Here is a 24,646-nt window from a genome sequence, read left to right on the forward strand (position 1 = left end):
CCGTTCCCCCGCAGAGAAGATTCTGTCTAAGCATCTGGGGGCTTGTGGCCACCACTGCAGAAAACTAAGGGGCGCTGGCTGGTTTCCTTCCAACTGCCCCCCTCACCAGCCCCCAGGCTGCACTTACTGCGAGCTACACCCCACTCCACGGAAGAACCGGCCAAGAAAGGCAGAAAGGTTACGCCAGAGGAGGAGAAGTTCCTTCCGACCCCACACAGGACAGTGCCACCCAGAGAAGGGCAATGAGCGGGGCGCTTGCTGTCGGAAGCAGAACGTATGTACTGCTAGAACCAGGATTGCTCCTTTAACTGGGGACAGCGAAGTGCCCACTCCTCTCTCCCCGCATCCCTCCAGCTGTAGAGCAGCTCGGGATCAAGGAGGCGTCGGAGGTGCTGCCCCTGCACCAGCCGGCCAGAGGCCCCACCGGGGTGGCACTCCCAAACCCCACATGCCCCAGGCCCTGAAACAAACCTACACAAGGATTCATTCCATAAATACTTGCTGAATGAAAGCACCCAACTGAGCACTCAGCTTGTACTGACCACTCTCATTTTACTCTCTCATTTAACCCTCACAACAACCCTTTAAGCTGAGAATCATCACCCCTACTTGACATATGGGAAAACTAAGGCCTGAAGGCCAGATGGCTCAGCAAGGTCTGAGCTGGCATTTGAATGCAGGGCTTTTGACTCCGAGATTCACACTCTTAATCCATACCATGAATTTTTTAAAAGGGAGGAAAGAAAACTGGAAGTGAAAAGTTGGGCAGGATGGTTTCAGAGGGTAAAGTAACCAGGAAATGGGCATAAAACAGGCCTAGAAGCCAGGACACCAGCAGCGACAGCACACCTGGTGCCCAGATCCTTGATTTCAGACCATTCTCCAATCAAAAGTCAAGGCTGGGGACTTCCCTGGTGGAGCAGTGGTTAAGAATCCGCCTCCCAATGCAGGGGACACAGGTTCGAGCCCTGGTCCGGGAAGATCCCACATGCCTCGGAGCAACTAAGCCCATGCACCACAGCTACTAAGCCTGCACTCTAGAGCCCGCGAACCACAACTACTGAAGCCCACGTGCCACAACTACTGAAGCCTGCACACCTAGAGCCCGTGCTCCACAACAAGAGAAGCCACTGCAATGAGAAGCCTGCGCATCACAACGAAGAGTAGCCCCCGCTCACTGCAACTAGAGAAAGCACGTGTGCAGCAACAAAGACCCAACGCAGCCAAAAATAAATAATTAAATTTGAGAAAAAAAGCGAAGGCCACTTGGAGAAAAAGCCGACTTCACAGCAGGATGACATGGAACATCTTGTGGTGCAAGCACGCAGAGGAGTGCTCAAAAAATGATGCGAACGTGTCAAAAGGACAAGCCCATTTGAAGGGCACCCTGAGCAACAACCCAAGACAGTGGGGCCATAACTATGTAGTCAACATCTGTAAGGACACAATGACACACACCAACAAGTGCATGAATGAGTGAGTGAGTGGAGGAGAAAGAAAAGCCATTCCTAGCAATATAATCCCAATTAATAAATGCAGAAAGAAGGATATAAACAGGAAATCGCAATTTGACAGACACCACAGCAATAACTGTTTCAGGTAAGAATAATCAATGGTTGCTAAGATTAGTGGGCAAAGTATGAGAAGAAATAAGATATTTAGAGTCTCAAAGTATCTCCACACAAGACACTTATTAATCACAAAAGGGAAAATAGTAACTCTTTAGCACAGAAGAAAAGCAGCCACTGCGGCAGCCTTAGCCGGTCACAAGGAAACATCAGACAAACCACACTGAGAGACATTCTACCAAGGAAAAAAAGAAGTCAGTACTCCTTAAAAGGGTCAAGGTCATGAGAGACAAGACTAAGAAACTGTGCCAGATAGAGGAGACGTGCCCATAATGCAGTGACGACAACGGATGCAACGCTGGCCCGGGAGAAAGGACACTACTGGAATAATGGATGAAACTGGAACAAGGTCTTCAGATGTGCTCACAGCAGCCCGGGGTTACAGGAGGCACAGACATCTGGCATGCTGGGAGAAGGATGTATGGGGTTCTTTGCATGATTTTTGCAACTTTTGGGGGCAGATCTTAATTATCTAAAAATGAAAGTTTTCTTTAGAGATCACAAAATAAATAGACCTTGAGAGTTATATGCGAGAACACATGGTGGCCCTTGCTCAGCTAAGGACTGGCCCCATTCCATCACATCGTCGAAGCCACGGACCTGACCCTCGAGAGATACTCAGAACCCAGGCTCACAACCAACCAGACATGCAGGATTCAGAGCTGAGTCATCCCAGACGTCCTACTCCAGGGGTTCTCAAAGTGAGCCTGGAGATGAAGCCACCCGTGCCTCGCAGCCCTACGTCAGCCAACTGCTGAGCCCTCACCTGTTGTACGCAGAGGCCTTCCCTGGACTCCACTTACCCACAGGAGGGCAGGTTCCCTGGCTTAAGAAAAAGAGACAAAAAACTCAGGCCTGCCCCGCTCCCTTGCAGTACAGCCTACAGGGCCCAAGGCCCACTCACACCAGGGCTCCTGACCCCCAGTCCCAGGCTCTGTCCCTAGAGGGTTCTTCGCCACCAGGGAAGCTGAGTGCCTGGCCCCTCAGTACAGAGACAGGGAAATGATAGGGGCCTCAGGGCTCTATGACCACACAGGACTCAATTAGGGAGTTTACAGAACACTGAGTTGCCCTAAAAGAAGACAGGGATGAACAGTACATAGAAGATGTGAAAGCCCTAACTCTATGAAAATGCAAGAAAAACTGAATGCTACTGGATAATGGAATTCATTAGATACATTAAAATTCAAAGGTTTATCATTTTCTAACATGACTTTTAATTTGAATCGCTCACTCACTCAGCTGGTTACTAAGTGCCAACTATGCCGCCAGGGACATTCCAGGCACTGGACACACAGTGGACAAGATAAATAGACCAAGGTGCACACAGTAACAGAGAAGCTGCACTTTCTGCCGACTGCCCTCCTCCTGGTTTCCCCGGTGAGAGAACTAGCACGGAGGGCTAAAGACACAAAAAAGGCAGTTTACACGGGGACACATGCGGGAGCCGCCACCCGGGGCCAGAGACAAGGGTGCAGTCTGAGCCAGAGGCCAGAGAAGCACCCGCCACAAGGTGAGCCAACTGCAGAAACAGAAACCAGGGGGCAGGTCAGGAGTGTATCCCAAGGGAAAGGGGTGGCGAGCGAGCCGAGGACCTCAGGGCTGGTGGCTGCAGGGAGCAGGCGCAGGGTGAAGTGGTGCGGCGCGCGCCACCACTGGCCTCCCTCCCGCATGACAGGACACTCTCCTGGTGGCCCTGCTCGGGCCTGCTCCCCCAGGCCACACACCCCGCTCTCCTGGCCCCCTAGGCAGACACCCCCTCACCTCATGTACAACCCCCCGGCTCTCAATCCTTGGACCTCTTCTCCATCTACAATCACTGCCTCGGTGACCTCATCCAGTCTGTGCCTTTAAACCCACCGATATGCCGATGTTTTTCAAACTCCCACCTCCAGTCCCTACTCCCCTAGGACTCCACCCACATGGCTCACAGCTTCTCAGACCCCGAAGACCCCGCTGTGGCCAAAGCCTAACCTGTCAGCCTCAGAACCAGCCGCCCCCCACCCCTTCCCTCTGCAGCTAGTGTCAGCTCCATCCTTCCAGGTGCTCGGGGCAACACATTTTGAGAGGGAGAAAAAAAATGAAGTTACATTTAAAATTCAAAATATTAAAAATGTATTTATTACTAAATATACTTGTCACTAAAATAGTATAATAAAAACTGAAGAGTCTATATTCCTAGAAAATCCAAGAAACTCAACAGAGAAACTATCAGAAAATAGAGAATTCAGTATCGGTGTACAGGGCTTATTGAATAAAAACATTAAAGTTCTACAGAAGAACACAAAACAAGACTTGAATACATAAAATATACCTTGTTCTTAGACAGAAAGACTCGATAATGTAAAGCTGTCATTTCTCTCTAATTCAAAACATAAATTTAATGTATTCCCAATGAAAATTTCAACAGAATTTTCACATGGAAAAATTTTCCAGAAAAGTCTGGGGGCAAGGCATTAAACACTAGTCCCACCAAGTATTAAAATGTATCATAATGAAGCTATGGTAAATAAGACAGCTTGGTACTGGCAAACAAATAGAACAAATGGTTTAGTATCTATGAATAAATGGAATAGAAAAGGAAAAAAACCCACAGAAACATACACAGCCAATCAGAACCCAACATATGTCACAGTGAATGGCATTTCAAATAAAACCAATGAAGCAAAGGTAAGAGCAGCCAGGAAATGGGTTAGGGATGCCGGCTGGCACCTGGGGTGGGTCAGGTACCCACCATCAGACAGCCTAGCAGTGAGAGAACAAACTGGTACAATCTCTCTGGGGCCACTTTAGCAACATCCATCAAAATTACACACTTCATACCCTTTGACCCAGTAATTCCTGTTCTGGGAATTCGTCCAACAGATATTCATACACATGTTCCAAGAAACACATACAGCACAGTCACTGCAGCATCATTTGTGACCGCAGTAGATTGGAAACAACCTAATTACACTGCCTGTGGAGACTCACTAAATAATGACGCTACATCCACAGGGTAGAGCTCTGAGGGAGTCGAGAGAAAGACTGCAGTCGAGTCTGACTCTTGGTTACAGGCAGAGTCACCTGGGAAGCTTCTGAAAATCCTGACACATGGTCACACCTGGGCCAGTTAAATCTGATCTCCAGGGGCAGGCCCAGGAATCAGCATCTTAAAGCCCCATAGCTGTGAGGACAGATACAACGCACACCAGGAAAAATGGCACCTGGCAACAGGGAGACTGCCTCCTTGTTAGCTGCTTGTCAGCTGCTCGGGGGGATGTAACTAGAAGTCCAAACACAGCATATTGTATACAACAGAGAAGATATACATAAACGAATATGAAAAATAAAAAGTTTATAAAACAGAAAACTTTTACAAAAGTATGGACAATGGCTGCCTTTAGGGAGAATTCACTTTCATTACACAGGCTTATAACTCTCAAAAGTATTGACCCTAAATCCAACTGCCCATTTACTACACCACGTAACAATCAGAGAGTGGGAAACTCAACATACCAACAACCTGATTTTTTTCTTAACAAATCAATTTTGAGAGAATAAAAGCAAGAGTAACATAGAGACAGCTACAAAGTGATATGTGGTTGGAGCCTTATTATAGATGTAAACTTTTTTTAAAAAATTATGACATTATGAGAAAACCGGAAGTTTAAACACTGGTTGAAAACATTACAGATGAAATGATGAGGTAGAATTTGCTTCTGAATAACACAGGAGGGGGAGAAGTGGCCGGGTGTACTCCACAGGGTTAGCAGTGAGTACGCGGATTCACTGCATTCTTCTGTCTACTCACCTTTGTATTTAAATTCAACCTAATACATTTTCCACAAGGTGCATATACCTTTTTTTTTCAATAGGAAAAAAAAAAAAGCTAGCATAAAAAGTTATACTTCTTTAGTGACACAGGAAAATATTCAATTAGAAACTGGTTGTGTTAGTTTTGAAAAGTATCTCTTAGGTAGTTCTGGTAATAGTTCCTTTTTCTTAACAGCAAAGCGAGCATACCCATGTCTGGGCCTCGAAGCGCACTGGGAGCTGCTTCAATTCCCTGTGACGCTGGCCCTCCCTTCTAACTATGATTTCAAGCAAAGCACTTCACCACTGTTCATCTCCGTTTCTCCATCTGTTAAAAGGAAGCAGATTGGGCTCTGGCATCTGGAAGTACACATTTCCCAGGGGGAAGAGTACCCTGGAGGAGTCTCACTGGCCTCCTCCCCCGGCCCCAAAACATGCTCACTCTCACAGGCTAGGACGCCAGGTCATTTTTACCATCCGGCTTCAGTATCCAACCAACTCAATGTAAGTCATCGCTGTAAGATATACAGGCCAACCTCCTCTAAAAATGAAGCCTATAAGCTAGAAATGAATTGCAAAATGAAAACAAAAACACAATGCTTCTAGAGGAAAAAAAATACTTCTAACAAACAACCTATATCAGGTCTTCCTCATCTGTGATTTAAATCAAATCCCTGAGGCCACTTACACCTGAGGTTCCTTAGAGAAGGGCAGTTTCAGGGTGAATTGGGTGAAAGAACAGCTTCTATACCAGATGAGACTGAAAACAGACTCTGAGGCAGGCAGGCCCAGCAGAGCCCCAGTGGGGGAAAGCTGGCAGACATCCCTGGACTGCTGGCTTTCTGTTTACTATTCTCTTGAGTGCATGATTACAGCCAACAACCTCATCTGAGCAAAAGAACCTCTTGGGCACACAACACTCAACAGTGTACAACATGAATTCAAAATCAGCAAAAGGGATGCAGGAAACGCTCAGCATACAATGTTCAGCAAAACAGAAGCCACAGTGTAAGACAATTTTACAAGCATACTTTGTTGTGTGTGTGTGTGTGTGTGTGTGTGTGTGTGTTCAAACACACCCACGCACATGTTTATATGCATAGAAAAAACTGTAGAAATACCCCAGAAAGTTAATAGGGAGTGGTAGGATGTTTTCTCTTCTTTACACACTTATCTTTATTTTCCAAATAGTCTACACTGAGCATAATGAGGAAGAAAAACAGTTTGTTCTTGTTTAAGTTAAGAAAAGCAATACCGAGAACAGCTCGTACCTACTTGAGGGCTCACTATGCGCCAGGAATCCTGCTCACCAGGTCTTACACACTGACCTCAGTCAATCTTCACCATAAGCCAACAGGGTGGGTATTTGGGGTAGCATTCCGGTATGTCCACGTGACTCTATCAAAGGGCCTCCTGCAACGGGCACCTGAAAAAGCAGGGACCAACAAAGGAAGGACCCCATTTAGAGACAAATCCAGGAAGCCAGCTCTCAGGCAGCATGACTGCACACAGAAAGGATGCCCCAGCAGAGAGTAGCATCCTTCTGCTCTTGTGACAACCTGCCTAAGGGACATCTAAGCCACAGACGTCACGAGACATGGGTGAGTAGAAGCAAAGGAGAGGCACTAAGGAATGAACTCAGTACGCATCGGATGCTCACCTAACACACAGCTGGGAGCTGAGAGGGGCTGAGTAAGTCTCTACCCCAAAAATGAAAGATGTAAGAACTAGCCATAAACAGATGTAAGATGAAACCCAGGCTCAGAGGAGACACGGTTACCTGTGGCGGGGAGCGGAGGGACAGAGATGCTGGAAGGCCTTGCTGCGTGGACCAGAGCACTGAAGAACGTGAACAGTGCTGTGCTTGGGGCAAATGGACCAGGCGTGATGAAGACGAAGCATCTGCTGAGGGTACTATTAGAAATCTGGAACTTCTCTTCCAAACTACACCATCCCTTTCCCAAGATCCCAAGATGGATCCCTGTAACAGTGGGACACAAAGGCCATGCCACCCAAAATAAAAGAAAGCACTGAGCAGCTTTCTAACACACCCTTGTTCTACCAGGATTTCACCAGATGGGTCAACACATCAAGTAGTTCCATGACACCCCCTTCTCACGAGGCCCTGCTGTCTGCTTCCCTGTGCAGGACGGAGGGGTAGCTTGGGAGGGACTCAGGGCATGTACCACCATTCAACACTGACAGCGCAGGAGCGGCTCCTCTGTATCCACAGTTCCACATCTACGATTCAACCAACCACAGATTCTGTGGTACTGTAGCGTTTACTACTGAAAAAAATCCATGTATAGGTGGATCTGTGCAGTTCAAGGTTGTGTTGTTCAAGGGCCAACTGTAATTTACTCTCAGTGCTACTTTCTTTCCTTTTTCTTCTTTTTAAAGAATCCTGTTTGTGATTTATAAGGGCAAAAGCCAGAGGTGGCACAGCCTTTTGTACATTTTTGTCAGCATCTCGGCACAAGCAAATGCAGTTATCACTGTTTTGCCTACAGCGACACCTGCAGATCGAAAGGGAAACTGCAGGACCTACGGCCACCGAAGCGGAACCAGACACAGATGGAACCCAAGAGGCAAACCCCACCAACAGCTCTGAGAGGTGTCCAACTTAGTGATTAGGACGTTGATGCTGTTGGTTTTGCATCCCTCTCTCCTTCCACAGCACTAGTAATGTCATCAGCATTTCTGAAAGCTTCCCAGCTCCCTAGAAGTCCTTTGAGCACAGATCACTGGGTCAAGTACAATATAAACCCTGGGGCTCTAAGCAGCACTTTTTACAATATCTTCACTACGGATAACTCATAAACTGTGAAGCTCCTTTGCAGAGTATGTGCACCTCTCAAAGCTATCTTGTATGGGCAAGGAAATTTTTGTGTACCCAAATTCTCTCATCTCTAAGGAATAAAACTGGGCACTTTTGAGCACTACGGTGGCGGCATGTGGCTTTATGTGTAAAAATCTGTACTTTATTTTATGTATAAATGAAAATGTACACTTCAAAAACTTTAACCCGGGCTTCCCTGGTGGTGCAGTGGTTGAGAGTCCGCCTGCCGATGCAGGGGACGCGGGTTCGTGCCCCGGTCCGGGAAGATCCCACGTGCCGTGGAGCGGCTGGGCCTGTGAGCCATGGCCGCTGAGCCCGCGCGTCCGGAGCCCGTGCTCCGCAACGGGAGAGGCCACAACAGTGAGAGGCCCGCGTACCGCAAAAAAAAAAACAAAACTTTAACCCATGGTTGGCAGGGTCTAGGCTGGGGACAGGGGGTTGACACCAAAGTGTGATTTGCCTGTAGACGGAGTGAAGCTGCCATCACCACTACCTAATACTGGGCAGAACCACCGGCAAATGGGTAGCAAGCAGGAGTAATCAGAAGTCAGCAACGTCAGACCCAGATTCTAGGTATGTAACTGGTTTTTGGACAGGGTGCCCCACAAAGGCAGTGCTTCTGTGTGGTCACCTGAAGAACAACTATCTTAAGTTATTTAATTAACAGAACCCCCAGATCTACAGTTTATAGGATAAGCAATTCTGGGCACTGACTGGAGGGACTTGGGGGGCCACAAAAGCTACAACAAGGACAAGGATGGCTTTCATGTTCCATTTCAGATCTGCCACAGAACAGCCTTTCAGATGGAACTAGAGAGATGTGGACCACAATTTCTTGTTTTGTTCATAGAAAACCAGTGAATACCTGAAGGCTGAGAAGGTTCAGTCTATGGAAGCGTTGAGCCTGCAGCACCAAACTAAGGTTTCCCGGAACACACCCAGGTCTTCAGTCTACGCTTACACCACGGTAGGACTAGCAAAACTAACACTGATACTAACCTGGAATACAACTCATTGGTCCAAGAATAAAAAATAGGGTCTCTACAAGACAACAAGGCAGCTATTCTAATCTATTACTCAGGAATTAAAAACAAATCCCCTCTTTTAATAGAGTTTTTAGAAATTATAAAAAGAATGCAAAAAAATTAGTAAAGCAAAGTGTATAGTTCATTGTAGAAAAATTAGAAAATACAGTAAGGGGCAACGATGGCAATGAAAAACACTCACAGTTCCACCACTATTCATAATGTACTTCCTTCTGGGCTTTTTCTCTGCAGGTACAGTTAACCCCCCTTGAACAACAGTGGGTTAGGGGCACCGACCCTCCATGCAGTCGAACTTGGACTTTGAGACTCTGCAGTCTTGCCCCAACCTATCTCCACAAAATTTATTTTCCCCCTACTCCGCATTGTATGCCACTCCAAGTTGTTCACTTTGCTTCATTAACTAGGACCTACATTCAAAGAGTCCCCAAAACAGGTTAGAGGGAGAGTGCAAGGAGAGGGAAGAACAGAAGGGAAGTTTAGTCAGAGAAGGGCCAAGGGGGAGAGGCAACCCAGGAGAGGGCAGGGAACAGTCCTATGAAAGAGGGAAGAGAGAAGATTCACCTAAAAACAGAGCAGGCCAGGAGCAGCATGCTGTCTTTCAGACACTGCCACAGCTCATACACAAGGAGGCATCAGCTCTTCTCACCCAAACAGGGGCAGGGAAGCACCAGGAAGCAGAACTCCTGAAAAGTGAGGACAAGTACAGCACAGGGCTTGATCTAAGCCCTACTCAGCTGCATGACCCTTGGCTCATTCAATATTCACAACAGCCTCAGAGGGAGATGCTATTATTATCACCTCCGCTTTACAAAGGAGAAAACTGAGACACAGAAAGGTGACGCAGGTTGCACAAGGTAATATATTTACTAAGTGGCAGGCTCTGAGGGGACTCTGCGTCCACAGTCCCCCATTCCAGACAACCTCTTTGGGCGTACATTAGACCAAGAGGACTGTGGGCCCATGTCCCAGCAGTTGCTCCTGCAGGGAAAAAACAGAGTCAAGACACACAGACAGGCAGGTCTCACAGGAAAGCATAACTCTATGAGGCCAGTGCTCTAACTCTGGTCTAGCTCTTAACTGGCTGTTTGACTGTGGGCAGATTATTACCTTACCCTATAGAGAGAAAAAGGAAGGATACTGAAACCAGTTGACCTCCCATCCTACACACTGTAAGGCAGTTTGCAAACATGAAGAGCTAACTAAATGCTGAAATAGTCAGTGTGTTACCAAGTAAGACCCACTTAGGGACAAACCCAGCCACCAGATGTCAAGCAAGAAAGAAGCCACCTGTGACATAAAACTAGCAATGTTTCCTTAGGTCAGTCTCCCAAGGCAAAAGAAACAAAAGCAAAATAAACAAATAGGATGTAATCAAACTTATAAGCTTTTGATAAACAAAAAGACAACTTAAGGAATGGGAGAAAATACTTGCAAACAATGCAACCAACAAGGGCTTAATTCCCAAAATATACAAATAACTCACACAACTCAATAATAAAAAAACAAATAACCCAAATGAAAAATGGGCAGAAGACCTAAAGACATTTCTCCAAAGAAGACATACAGATGGCCAATAGGCATGTGAAAAGATACTCAAATTGCTAATTGTTAGAGAAATGCAAATCAAAACTACAATGAGGTATCACTTCACACAGGTCAGAATGGCCATTATTAAAAAACTCTACAGGGCTTCCCTGGTGGCGCAGTGGTTGGGAGTCCGCCTGCCGATGCAGGGGATGCGGGTTCGTGCCCTGGTCTGGGAGGATCCCACATGCCGCAGAGTGGCTGGGCCCGTGAGCCATGGCCGCTGGGCCTGCATGTCCGGAGCCTGTGCCCCGCAGCGGGGGAGGCCACAGTGTGGAGGAAAGGGACCCTCTTGCACTGTTGGTGGGAATGTAAATTGGTGCAGCCACTATGGAGAACAGTATGGAGGGTCCTTAAACAACTAAAAAAAGAGTTACCATATGATCCAGCAATACCACTCCTGGGCATATACCCAGAGAAAATTCTAATCTGAAAATATATATGCACCCCAGTGTTCACTACAGCACTATTTACAATAGGCAAGACATGGAAGCAACCTAAGTGTCCATCAACAGGTGATTGGATGAAGATGTGAGACACACACACACACACACACACACACACACACACACACACAATGGAATACTGCTCAGCCATAAAAAAGAACAAAATAATGCCATTTGCAGCAACATGGATGGACCTAGAGATTATCATACTAAGTGAAGTAAGCCAGAGAAAAACAAATATCATATGATAACACTTATATAAGGAATCTTAAAAAAAAAAAGAAGATACAAATGAACTTATATACAAAACAGAAACAGACCCACAGACACAGAAAACAAACTTATGGTTACCAAAGGGGAAAGGGAGGTGGGGATAAGTTGGGAGTGTGGGATTAGCAGATACACACTGCTATGTATAAAATCAATAACCAACAAGGCCCTACTGTACAGCACAGGGAGCTATATTCAATATCTTGTCATAAACCATGATGAAAAAAAGAAAAGAAGAGAAAAGAAAGAAGCCACAAAGTAGAAATTCTTACTTGGGAAGAGCTGGTGGGCTCCTCGGGACTTCAGCAGCGCCAGCATCTGCTCCTGGTGGCTCTGCCTCCCTGGCGCGGGGGGCCACTTCCTGCACGGCGTCCTGCGGGCCGGGGGGCTCCTGAGGGCCGCCCGAGTCTGTGGTGGAGTCAACCTCCACCTCCTGAACCGGGGCTGGGACCGGCTCCTGCTCGGCCGCGGCCTCCTCCCCTTCCTTCCTCCTGATCTTCTCCTCCAGCTCCTTCCTCCTCTTTTCATCATCCTGACGGGCCATACGGTCAAAGGTTTTGAATACCTAAAATCAAACAGCAATCCTGCAATGAGTTCATCCGCCCAGTACTGTACCACACATTCTGCAGAAATACAGCAAAATCTGGTAAATAAAGAATGAAAAAGCAGTAGACTAAAAAAAATGTTCCCATTGGCAAAATGGAAATGCACTTCAACTTCACCAAATGCCGCTAAGAAAACAATCTTTAAAGGGGAGTTCCAAAATCAACGAAAGTGAAACCTTTACAAGCCAAGGCTCAAAATATTTACACTCCTATGAGGCCAACTTTCAAGTCTAAATGATGCATAACTAAATGGTCTCACCTGTCATTACTTTTATAGCCCCAGAGAGCCTTGTTCGAAATGCAAAGAACACGCTGTCCTGGTACTGAGAGCTGTAAAGGCACCAACAACTCAGACGAAAGAAGAGAAGATGGGAATTAGTTGAATTTCAATCCACAAAATACAAGCCGGCTCACTGGACTGCTGCCATCTTCCCACACTGCATGGGCTGAGGGAAGGTGCGGGTCTTAGCCTGGGAATTCAACAACCAACCAAGATGTGCCTACAATGTGCAAGGGGCACCAAAAATCCAAATGACAGCTCCCAACCTCAAAGAACTCCATTTTCTGGTGTGTGGATCAGTCATTAATCTTTTCGGGGCCACAGTCACACCCACAAAAGTGCTGGGACTCTCCATCCAAAAAGTGCACAAGAAAATGGCATTTTGTATGCACCATTCAAGGGCGCACCTAACCCTGAAGTGCAGCCAGGACAGACCCAGACGTGACAAATCTGACAGGAAGAGGCTGTGACGAATACATGGGATGCCATCAGAATGAGGGTGCAAATGAGCATTTCCGGTGAAAGAGAGCTAAGGAAGTTTCTTGGAAGAAGGCGCTCTGCATCAGACCTTGAATGAAAGGCACACCTTCCAAAGGGAATGACAGGAGGAAATGTCACAGCTCCAAGAGGCAGGGTCATCAAGAGATATATCCTATGGTATCTCCTCCCAGAGACAGGAAAGCTGGGATATCCACCTTGAAAAGTGGGTGGGAGAAGACCCTTACATTCAATCCAGCAACCTCGCTCCATGGTATTTACCCAAAGGAGTTGAAAATATGTCCACCCAAAAACCTGTACACGGATTGTGTATAGCAACTTTATTCATAATTGCCAAAACTTGGAAGCAACCACAATATCCTTCAGCAGGTGAATGGATAAACAAATTGTGGTACATCCAGACAATGGAATATTATTCTGTGATGAAAGAAATGAGCTATTAAGCCATGAAAAAACATGGAAGAACCTTAAATGCATATTAGTAAAAGAAACCAATCTGAAAAGGCTACACAGTGTACGATTCCAACTATATGACACTGTGGAAAAGGCAAAATTTTAAAGACAATAAAAAGACCAGTGGTTGCCAGAGGTTGCAGGGAGGGAGGTTGGAGGCAGCAGGTAGAGCGCACAGGATTTTTTTAGGGCAGTGAAAATACTTCGTGTGGTACCATAATGAGGATTACATGCCATCACACATTTGTCCAAACCCCGTAAAATGAACATGAAGAGTGAACCCTGAAGTAAACTGTGGGTTTAGGTGACTATGGTATGTCAATGTAAGTCCATCAACTGTAAGAAATGCACCACTCTGGTGGCAGCTGTTGGTATAGGGGACGCTTGGGGGGGCGGGGCAGGGGGGACATGAGAAATCTCTGTACCTTCCCCTCCATTTCGCTCTGAACCTAAAACTACTCTAAAAAACAGTCTTAATAAAATAAAAATGTTTTAAAGTGTGTAGGAGTCAGTTTCCAAAGGGCTAGAATGCAGACAACTGCTAAATAACTGTTGCGTGCACTGGGCAGGAAGACAGAACCAGAGAAGTTACTAACTCTGCCAATGTTTTTACAGACATTCTCTCAAAACCCTCGTGAAAATGCTGTGAGGAAGACAGCACTGACATTTCAAAGATAATGGAAAACTAAGCTTGGAGAGGGTAACCTGCCCAAGGTCCTGCCAGTGAAAGAAGAAAGTAAAAAATTATACAGGAAACACACCCAACACTGAAAGGAGATGTAGGCAGAGGAAGATAAGTAAAACCCTAAGGCTAAAAACTGGAAACAGTATCTCTCTCTACTTCTTCAGGGAACCTGAGCCCCTGACTCACTCCTCTTGTACGCACAGTCAGTGACATCGGACACCAGACCCGTTGCCCTCAGAGCCGTTCATCCTCCTGACGCCACACATCTTCATCTTAACTCCAGAAAACAAGCAACAGCAAGGGCTCTCTCCAAATGCCAGAGGCCTCCCTCGGACCCTGGGCCTCTCGTTCCTCACTACACTGCGGCCCCCACCGCCCCTGCTTACTCAGCACCCCGCCTGCCCCCTGGCTTCACCTCTCATGTCGCCACTGACCTCAGCACTCATTTCAGAATCCTGGACTGCGGAGCTGGAAGAGATGTCCCTGACCTCCAATCAACCTTCTCAACTGACAGAGAGGAGAGTGATTCTCCCAAGACTTCCCAGCAAGCTCAGAACAGATAGAGCCAGTTTTCCTGACTCTCATGGGGGGACCTGTAAGCTTGCCAAACCGGACTCCAGAATAAACACAGAGGATCCACTGATACGAATGAAACGTCATTCAAAATTACTGTTTTCTTAAAACATACTAATAAATCATGGAGTGGAATACAATTTCTACATGCATCTTTCCTGCTGCGGGTCCGGCAAGCTGTACATTCAGACTGTGCAAGCCCTAAGAATTAGGAGGAAAAGTCTGAGAAGGCTTAAACCTCACCAACAGCCCATACCCCAAAATATCAAGGGAGAACTTTTGGGTTCCAGAACAGAGTACCCCAATACTCCCATCCAAACCCTCTTTGCCTGAGTTCTGAAGAGACCCCCAAGCACCCCACTGCCAAATGCCTCTGTGGATAAAAGAACAGCTCCCCAGGACTTACCCTGATCTACCCAACCAAAATACCCAGGGAATATCTGCTCTTTTAAAGTTCCTTGGGCAATACTGATGATTCAGAACCACTTTAAAAAAAAACACTACACCCCTCCTAACCATCTGCTGGAAACTGTCCCCCTTGGTTTCCCTGAAACTTACTGCCCTGCCCACTTCCCTCCATCCCCCTCCCACTCACACAGCCTCTTCCGTCTCCCATCCCTTCTCTGGGATCCTTCCCCAAAGGGCTATCCTCCACCTTCAGTTCCTCTCCTTCAAACCAGATTCCTCTACCTCCCTTAAAATCCAGCCCCACAATTCAACAGCCTGTGGGAAGGGACTTCTGCCTGCAGTCTCCAATTCAACTAAGCTTCTTCCCCTAAACTCAGGTGACAGTTCAGTGAATGCATTATCATTATTACAGTGCCCAGGTTTGAAATCCTGGATCACCTCTGGCCCATCCCAACCCTCTCTCTGCCCTGCTCCCCACCTCCACTTGATTAAACTGTTCACCAAGTCTTAACCTCAAGGGTGTCTGAAACATAGTAGGTGTCTTACATGAATTACCTCTGTCAGTTCACCTGTAAAACAAGGGAAAAGACCAACCTCTCAGGTTGTGTTAGAAATAAATAACATCCTAGAATGTAAAATACATAACAACTGGTGCATACTAGGTGCTCAGTAAATGTTCCTTTCTCCTTTACATCTTTTCTGCAAAAGATCACCCTAGACAAAAGTGTTCCCACCCTACAATGGATTGGCTAAATAACAGAACAGAAAGATCTGGAATCTGAAAAATGAAGTTTTGAGTTCCAGCTCTATGATGGGTTTCGTCAAATCACCTAACCTTGCTGAACTGGCACCCTCATCTGCCACATAAAATTCAACCTTATCTATTTCACAGTCTTCCATGAAACCGTTAATTTGACATAAGGGCCTCCTAAAAACCATCTCTGACACACAGCTCTCTGATCACTCAGATGGCACTTAACAACTCACAAGGGTGACAAACAGCCTTAAGTCTTGAAATTGAATACCGCCCTCACTCCTCACCTGACCATGTTATCTTTGGTAGTTAAACATTGTAAACTTCTGTTTCTTCATGCAGGCAGAGGAAAATACCTGACCAACCTGCAGCTTGTAGCAAGTCTTCAGAAGATGAACATTTGAAATCACTTCATAAACTGTAAAATGCTACAGAACCGTGGGAGGTTATCACCAGCATTTCTACCTTCTCAGGTTCCTAGAAACAGGCTCGATGCTTGACTTAGTACCATCTTTCAATCCCATCAAAGTCCCACCTCTTCGAGTAGCACTGACGTATATACACTACCAAATGTAAAATAGAGAGCTAGTGGGAAGCAGCTGCATCACACGGGGAGATCAGCTCGGTGCTTTGTGACCACCTAGAGGGGTGGGATACGGAGGGTGGGAGGGAGACGCAGGAGGGAGGGGATATGGGGATATATGTATACATATAGCTGATTCACTTTGTTATACAGCAGAAACTAACACAACATTGTAAAGCAATTATACTCCAAAAAAGATGTTTAAAAAAAAAAAAGTCCCACCTCCTCTATGAAACTTTTCTCCATTTCCAAACCATCATTTCTATTCCTTTCCTTCCAATGGGCTCTGCCACATAATTGGCCTTGCATAGTTCTCTGTTACTGTATTTTACCTCCTTAACTAAAGCATTAAGTATCCCAAGGAGAGAGACCATTATTTAACCATCTGCATTAGGAGTGTATCTCCAATGCTTCTGGCAGCTGAGAGTATAAATACATTCAGTATATAAACTCTTGGTTATTACATTCCAAGTACCCCGTCAACGTCAGTGAGTAAGTATTACTAGCACCTCAAACATACAATAAACTTAACCTGGGATGTACAGATATATGTTCAAATGTCAACTTAATAAGTACTACTATGACTGTCTTTGACCTGAAAAGTCACACTTCGAACAGGGGGACCACACCCATCAATCACACAGTCTCCCTTCCACGTCCAGTCGTCGCAGCTCTGGGGTGTGCAGGTGTCCGTGCTGCCGCCCGTTTCTCCGTCTAGCCTGCACTATTTTCATTCTCTGACTGGCAGGCCCTGGCACCTCGAAGGGTTACACGCTGCGGGAGTTGACCCTGGCCCTGAGCGTCGATGTACTACTTCTGATATCCAAGTGCACCCGGTCGTACCAGGCTGCTCGAGAGCCAGCCCCTCTCGCACGGAAGGAGTAAACTGATACCCCAAGAGCATGTCTGCTGAAGCCGCGGCCCCAGGAGGCTGGTCCGGGGCAGCGCCAGAGGATGAACTGAGGCCGGCAGCGAACGGAGCGGCGGGCCCGCAGGGGTCTGGGCTCCCGGAGAGTCGGGGACTACGGGGGCGCGCTCGCTGGGGTCGGGGTCGGGGCTCCCACGGCCTCCCCCCACCCCGAGCTTCCCGCCGGCCGCGCATTACCTGCAGCACCAGAGCCTGCGCGGCCCCCGGCGGGAAGCCCATGCGATCCGACGGGTGGCGCAGCAGGCGATAGAAGTCCGTCTTGCGGTAGAGGAAGCCGAAGAGCACACGCAAAAAGTCCTGGACGTTGCCCACGTGCTGCAGGATGCCCAAGAGGGCCTGATCGTACAGCTCCGCCGCCCCGGGCTCCATGGCGTCGCTGGCCGGAGGGAAGCTCACTCACTGCGGGCGCGGCCCGGACGCCGGCCTGGGCCCACTTCCGGTGCGCTGAGATTACGGCTCCGGCAGCCAGCTCGCCCGTGAAACTTCCGGTCCGCGCTCGTTCGCCCCCGCGGTAGGGCTCGGCTGGGCTGAGTTTGAGCCGACTTGACGCGGGCCCCGCCCCCACCCCCCCTGGCTTCCCGAGCGGTCTCGCTGAGGAGCGGACGTGGGCCCATAAACGCAAGAAAGCCCGGAGCTGCGGGACTGAGGGCCCCTAGTGGCCATGTGGCAACGGGCGGAAGACGTGCAGCGCGGGCAAGTGTTACGTGCGCCTCACTGTTGTCACGTGGTCTTTGGGTTGTGTTCCCAACTGGGTGTCCCGAGCCCCAGGTGGGACAGCGGCCCGAGCCCCAGGTGGGACAGCGGGAGCCTTTTTGCTGGCGCGTCAGAAGAGGAAATGCGAGCGCTTGCGGGTGGTGTCTGTCCTGTTAATAACGGAGCCGTGGGTGAAATGCAAGGTGAAGTGCATAAATACAAAAAGACAAGAATGTAAAGTGAGTGCATGCACAAATATTAAACGGAAAGATCTAGGTGCGGAGTAGAGAATCTGGCGTGCCATCCTGTGAAATATACACATGCGTATGTATTTGTGTGTCGTATATACATTGTATGCGTAGTATACACCCAGCGTGTATACGTGTCCTAAGTGTCTGTCAAAGCATAATCTTAAACTAAAAATATAACACTCATACAAATATATAATGAACACATGTGAAACATTTATACATTTTAAGTAAAGTAATATGACAGTGATATGACAAAGCTAGTTTGGAGAAGCTTTTGGAGAAACTGGGTATTTATCAACACTTTGAGAAAACAGTAAGATTGCTAGGTGGGATACGAAGCTGGCTGGTGTCCTACAAAATGATGTAGATTATCTTTTCCAGTGGGTAGAAATGATTTGCATCTCTACTGGCCTAAAATCTACAGGTTAACATATATCTTCATAGTGCGTGGGCGCTAATGAATTGTAAATAAAGGCAAACTCATAAATTGCCCTAGAGCAGTGGTTCTGAAACTTTCTGGACTTAGGACGCATTTACTGGGAATTCCCTGGCGGTCCGGTGGTTAGGACTCTGAGTTCTCACTGCCGAGGGCCCAGGTTCAATCCCTGTTCAGGGAACTAAGATCCCACATTTTGTGAGGCGCGGCCAAAAGAAAAAGAAAAAAAAAGGACCCATTTTCACTCTTAAGATTTATTGAAGACTCCAAAGAGTCTTCAATATTTTATGTAGATTATGCTTATCGGTAGTTACCACACTGGAAATTAAAACTGAGAAAATTTTAAAATATTTCTTTATGCATTCTAATAACCATAAAAAACACATTACATATTAACATATTTTTATGAAGAAATAATGTTCTTCAAAGCAGTAAAAGTTTATGAGAAACATAGCATCCTTTTAAATTTTGCAAATCTCTTTACTATCTAGCTAATTGAAGACAGCAAGATTCTCACATCTGCTGCATTCACTGCATTGCAGTATGTTGTTTTGATTGAAGTATAAGAAACCCAGTCTTGGGGCTTCCCTGGTGGCACAGTGGTTGAGAGTCTGCCTGCCGATGCAGGGGACGCGGGTTCGTGCCCCGGTCCGGGAAGATCCCACATGCCACGGAGCGGCTGGGCCCGTGAGCCATGGCCGCTGGGCCTGCGCGTCCGGAGCCTGTGCTCCGCAACGGGAGAGGCCACAACGGTGAGAGGCCCACGTATCAAAAAAGAAAAAAAAGAAAAGAAACCCAGTCTCATACAAATAGTAGTTTGTCTTTTTAAATAAATGTGAGTATTATTCTTGGAAACTACACCAAAATTCTACAGATTGTAGTTTCTGAGTGGTTAGTTGTAGTATGGAAGCTGAAAACCCAATCAATAAATGTTTCCTACTTTGTCCCATTAATAGCTATTGGTCTATCCTATACTTTGAATGGATCTTTGTTGGTTCACAAGCTAGCCCCCATACACCCAGGGCAAGGAGAGACTGAAGAAAGAGGCAAACCACTTCAGATTGGTAGGTGGCAGGTTTAATAAGCAAGGGAAGTAACTTACAAGGCTTGCCTGGGCAGCCACTCTGCCAGAATCTTAAAAGTTTATACAGAAGCCTTAACTGGGTTCAGTCACGTACACTGACTGGATGGTCTCATCAACACCTTACTCTCTCAAGGCCGTTTCCCTGAAAACAGCTCCCACTGTGGGAATGGTAGGCAGAGCGTACATCACAAGGACAGCAGAAGGGGTGAGGGGTCTCCTATTGCCTGGGTCCAGCTGGAGGGTCAACCAGGGGTAGTGTTCTCTTGATTACCCGCCCCCAACAATCTCTTTTACACACATGATTTTGTAACACCAGAATGGAAGGAAGAATGTGACGCAAGAATCTAACTGTATTAAAAATGTACGAAACAGCCTCTCTGAAAGGGGTGGTAGAAGGAGATGCTGACCTAAGTAACTTTGGAAATGAATGGTGTCTGGAAGACTAAACACTAAAGGAACTGTACATAGACACTTAATTCTAAGGTTGTTTTCCACAGGGATATGAGTTATCATTTCTGAGACTACTACATATGTACAGAGGAAATGAACAATTATGTAAATGGTGAGGGTGGTACAGCCGGGCTTCTCACTATTGACATGGGAGGCTACAGACAAGCAAGAGAGCAGTCTAGAATGATTCGCGTGGTTATGGGCTAGAGGTGGAGGCATCAGCATAAACTCCTGTTTAGCTTAATATAGATACAGATGGCTACATATAGCAATATTTATAGAAATGTGTACATACATGGGTCAGTGTACACACATGTTTCCTTGCTCTCTCAGCTGAGAGGACCCATAAGCAACAATGCCCCAGCAGCAACGCACACCCTGAACACCCAGATCCTGGTTTCTAATCCCATCTCCAATAGAAGGGCTAGAACTCCTGGGAGAAACGACTGACTCTAGGACTGGGGCAGAAATATACAAGTTGAGCCTGGATCATCTTATGATGCCAGAAAGTAAGGAAGTGCTCAAAAAGGGGAAAAAAATCCACAGTGATGGGAGTATGCCAAAGGGACCCAGGAGCCAATTGAAAGAGCTCCCAATGGCCAAACGTGGAACAGTTTGAGCCCCAAATAAAGTAGTAGCATATTAGAACCCAAAGTACAAAATGAGTATCCGTGAGTCCATACTGATATAGATATCATACGGAATAAATAAATAAATGGAGAGGAATAGACAATTTTCCTGTTCAGAAGAGTTCCAAATAAGTTATGTAAACACCCCACCTGCCAGGAAGTGGAACATAACTCCCCCCTCCTTAAGTGTGGGCTGTGCATAGCGACTTCCGTCCAAAGAACACAGCATGGAAACAGGTGCAAGATAACTGTACAGGGAAGACACCTGGCCGACGCAACCTCAGCCAGGTGGTCAGAGTCAGCATCACAGCGATGAGTGGTGGCGACTGCAGGCACCCTTGGCACGATATGCTGAGAACGGTGCTCTGCCTCTGTGGTCTCCCTCCCAAAAGCCCATCACCCTAGTCTAATCAGGAGAAACACCAGACAAACCCCATTTGAAGGATATTCTATAAAATGCCTGACCAGTCTTCAACTGTCCAGGTCATCAAAAACAAAGAAAAGGAGAGTCTGACAAACTGTCACAGCCCAGAGGAGCCTAAGTAGACATAACATCTGAGCATTATGTGGTGTCCTGGATGGGATCCTGGCACAGAAAATGGACACTAGATAAAAGCTACGGAAATCTAAACAAAGTATGGACTTTAGTTAGTAGTAATGATCAGTACTGGTTCATTAATTGTACACTGACAAGTGTATTATATTAACGTAATATGTTAGCAGGGTAAACTGGGTGGGGGGCATACAGAAACTCTCTGTACTATCTTTGTAATTTTTCTGTAAAACTATTCTAAAATTTAAAAGTCTTCTTTTAAAAAAGTGTTTTTAAAAAAGGGATAATCATCCATAATCCTACCCCCCGGCCTCCCAAAAGTAAGTAGAGTGCTTTGTTGATATTGGTGCAGGGAGAGAGGCACCCTCATCCACTGCTGGTGTGAACAGGGCAACCTCTCTGGGAGGCATTTGCCTGTATGCCGTTCAGTGCTACAGCGATGGTAGCTCCCCACACATAGACAGGAGACGTGTAAGCACGTGCTCATCACACAGGTCCATGGTTCCATACCTGAAATCCCATAGGTGAGCTGAATTTCAGAATTTAGAACATTTTTTAGAAAGGTAATTTGATGCTTACAGTACATTAGATATTACACCCCAGGAGGATCTAGGGAAGCAACACGAAATCAAACTCATTAATGCACTGAAATATATGACTATTCACAACAAGTTGGTTGAACAGTGTAAGTATCCTATTTATAAAGTATAAATAGCTACATCTTGTCTGATCGGTTTTTGCCACCAAATGAGTTTGTCCCAAACTTACAGGAGAAAAAGAGACAAACACAGTAGGTTTTCAGAGCTTTGGGAGCTCTGAATTCCACAAAAGTGACTGTGGACTTATAGCAGAAAAATAATTGGGGACAATGTGATTGCCCACTAGCTGAGGAATGGATAAAAACACCGTGTTCGTTCACACAATGGAATGCTGTGTCGCAGTTCAAATGATTGGACTAGATCTCCACGTATCGACATGAATAAATCAAAAACATGTATGTTTCATGCAAAAAAAAAAACCTCATTGCAAAAGGATAGGTCAAGTATAATATCAGTTAAGAAAAACTTTTAAATGTGCGATAATATTATATGTTTACATACACAGAACTAAAATTTTAAAACTTGCATGAGGAGGACACACGCCAAATTCAAGAGGTGGGTCAGGACCAGATCACACCCACGCCATCGCGCGCCACCTGCATCACAATCGTGTGTCCCTGTGGGTGAGACCTCATGGCCAGAGGGTGACCTGTCGTGGGCACTCCTGTGGGGACAGCCTCTCCAAGGCCCTGAGGGTGGGGATGGGTCAAGGGACCCCCACAGAGGAGCCCTCATGGCCCCTCAGGTCAGGGCCGGTGAGCTTGGACAGGGGCTCCGGCTCCATCAGAGCTTCTGCCTACTGTGAGACCGAGAGCTACCCAGGCCACCCTCGCTCTTGGCAGGACATTCAAAGCCGTAGTTGACATGGCCACTGTTGGCCGTGCTCGTCGAGGCAGGGCGCTTTGACCAGGAGGCCTCCTTGGCCGCAGTCACCTCCCACTCCTCCTGCTTCTGCAGCTGCACCAGAGCTGGGTTGACATCAGGCCCTGCAGAGGGATAGGTACAGAGGACCACAGTCAGGGAAGCAGCGTGCTGGATGCGGGGCGCAGGCGTTTGCCGTGGCCTAAAAAGGAAGTTCCCGAGAGCGAGAGCTAAGCCCAAAGCCCTCCACCTCCACCACTGCCCCTCGCCCCAGCCCTTGCTCCACCCTACGCCTAAATGCCAGTAGCCGTTTCAGCCGCCATCCGCGCCCAGCCCCTGGCCCACCTGCCTTCCAGTGCAGACCCCTGCCATCCGGGGATCTTGCAGGGGAAGCCCCCAGACGCCCGTGGCCTGTGACTGCCACCCCCTCCTCTCTTCCTGGACACCCTGTGCAAGCGCTCCTTGCCGAGAGAAGCCGCTCCTCACTCTGTTGTCAGACTCAGGTCAGGGAGGGGCCCGGGGGCCTCTGCGCCTGCCACTCGCCTCTCTGTCAGGATCCCAGGCCACTCTGAGGGGCCAGGACCTGCGAGCTCCTTCCTCACTCCCGGCCACTCGGAATCTCCAAGGGGTGGCCACGACCTGTGGGACCTGTAGCTCCCCAACTGGGTGGCCCCTGGGGCTGTCCTCCTCGCCACCCACCATCCCCAATACACTCCCCTCCTCTTCCAAAGGGGGTCAGGAAGTTTCTATAAGATGCTGGTGCCTTGGGTAGGGGCGCTGGAGCTGTGTGGCCTCCAGATACACTGCGTGTGACCAGCTCTGTGACTGGGGTGGGAGTCTCAGTTTCCTCATCCGTGAAATGGGGATGAAAACATCACCTACCTCCAGAGGTGATAAGACGATTAGTGCACATATATTAGAGCACAAACACACCCTTCTGTAAATGTTTTCTCTAAAATTACCATTATTATTATTCCGGGTGTCAGGGAATGGTGCAGCATTGAACTTCTCTCAGCTTGTCCACCGTAAGAAGGGGGACGCTTCGTCCTGAGGGCCCAGTTTAAATCTCTGTGGGGGTGGGGCGGTGGAATTCCCTGGTGGTCCAGCGGTCAGGACTCCGTGCTTTCACTGCTGAGAGCACGGGTTCAATCCCCGGTTGGGAATGAAGGTCCCACAAGCCGCCCAGTGTGACCAAAAAAAAAATCTCTTTTGGGGGACGGGGTGTGTAAATGACTGTGCTCAACAATGAGGCAACAGAAATGCATGTGTTGCTGGTAGGAGTTTAAATGGTAAAACTTGCTGGAGGGCGTTAACCATTGGCATGAATAATCAACATTCACAGACTGGACTTTCTCCAGGAAATATTGGAGGGCGAGGTCAAAGACTCAGCCACAGGGATGGTCATCGCGGCACTGGCAATAACATGGAAACTCAGAAATAGTCTAATGTCTAGCAGCTGGGAGCTGGTTAAAGGGATTGTGGCTGATCCATAGGAGAGGATATGTTTTTCGACTGCAAGTAGTCACCCATGACTGAGTCATGAAATCAATTTCACAGATAACACCAGCATTTTTTAAAAAATCAATGATAGACTAGAACAGAAAATATCCGAGGCTTCTCCAGCAGTGTCATTTTGTGAAATGCTTGCTCTACTCTGCCTGTCCGTGTCTGTGCCTGTACGCATCACCTCTCAGTGTGAAAATATATTTCCTGCT

The 24,646-nt window shown here is 47.3% G+C and overlaps 2 protein-coding genes across 2 annotated transcripts in view; both read right to left on the reverse strand.

Moving 5' to 3' along the window:
- NUDCD3 (NudC domain containing 3) overlaps positions 1-17,744 on the reverse strand; it is a 69,546-nt gene extending 51,802 nt beyond the window's left edge. The window contains 2 exon segments of the mRNA XM_007447030.1: positions 11,881-12,173; positions 17,553-17,744. Coding sequence (XP_007447092.1) covers positions 11,881-12,173; positions 17,553-17,744 — 485 coding nt within the window.
- A 5,109-nt stretch (positions 17,745-22,853) lies between these two features.
- The window catches only part of NPC1L1 (NPC1 like intracellular cholesterol transporter 1), a 23,535-nt gene continuing 21,742 nt past the window's right edge, over positions 22,854-24,646 (reverse strand). The window contains exon 19 of the mRNA XM_007447031.1: positions 22,854-23,056. Coding sequence (XP_007447093.1) covers positions 22,854-23,056 — 203 coding nt within the window. The remainder of the gene's footprint in view (positions 23,057-24,646) is intronic.

Source organism: Lipotes vexillifer, unplaced genomic scaffold (genome assembly GCF_000442215.2).
Source record: "Lipotes vexillifer unplaced genomic scaffold, Lipotes_vexillifer_v1.1 scaffold1359, whole genome shotgun sequence".
Taxonomy (NCBI): domain Eukaryota; kingdom Metazoa; phylum Chordata; class Mammalia; order Artiodactyla; family Lipotidae; genus Lipotes; species Lipotes vexillifer.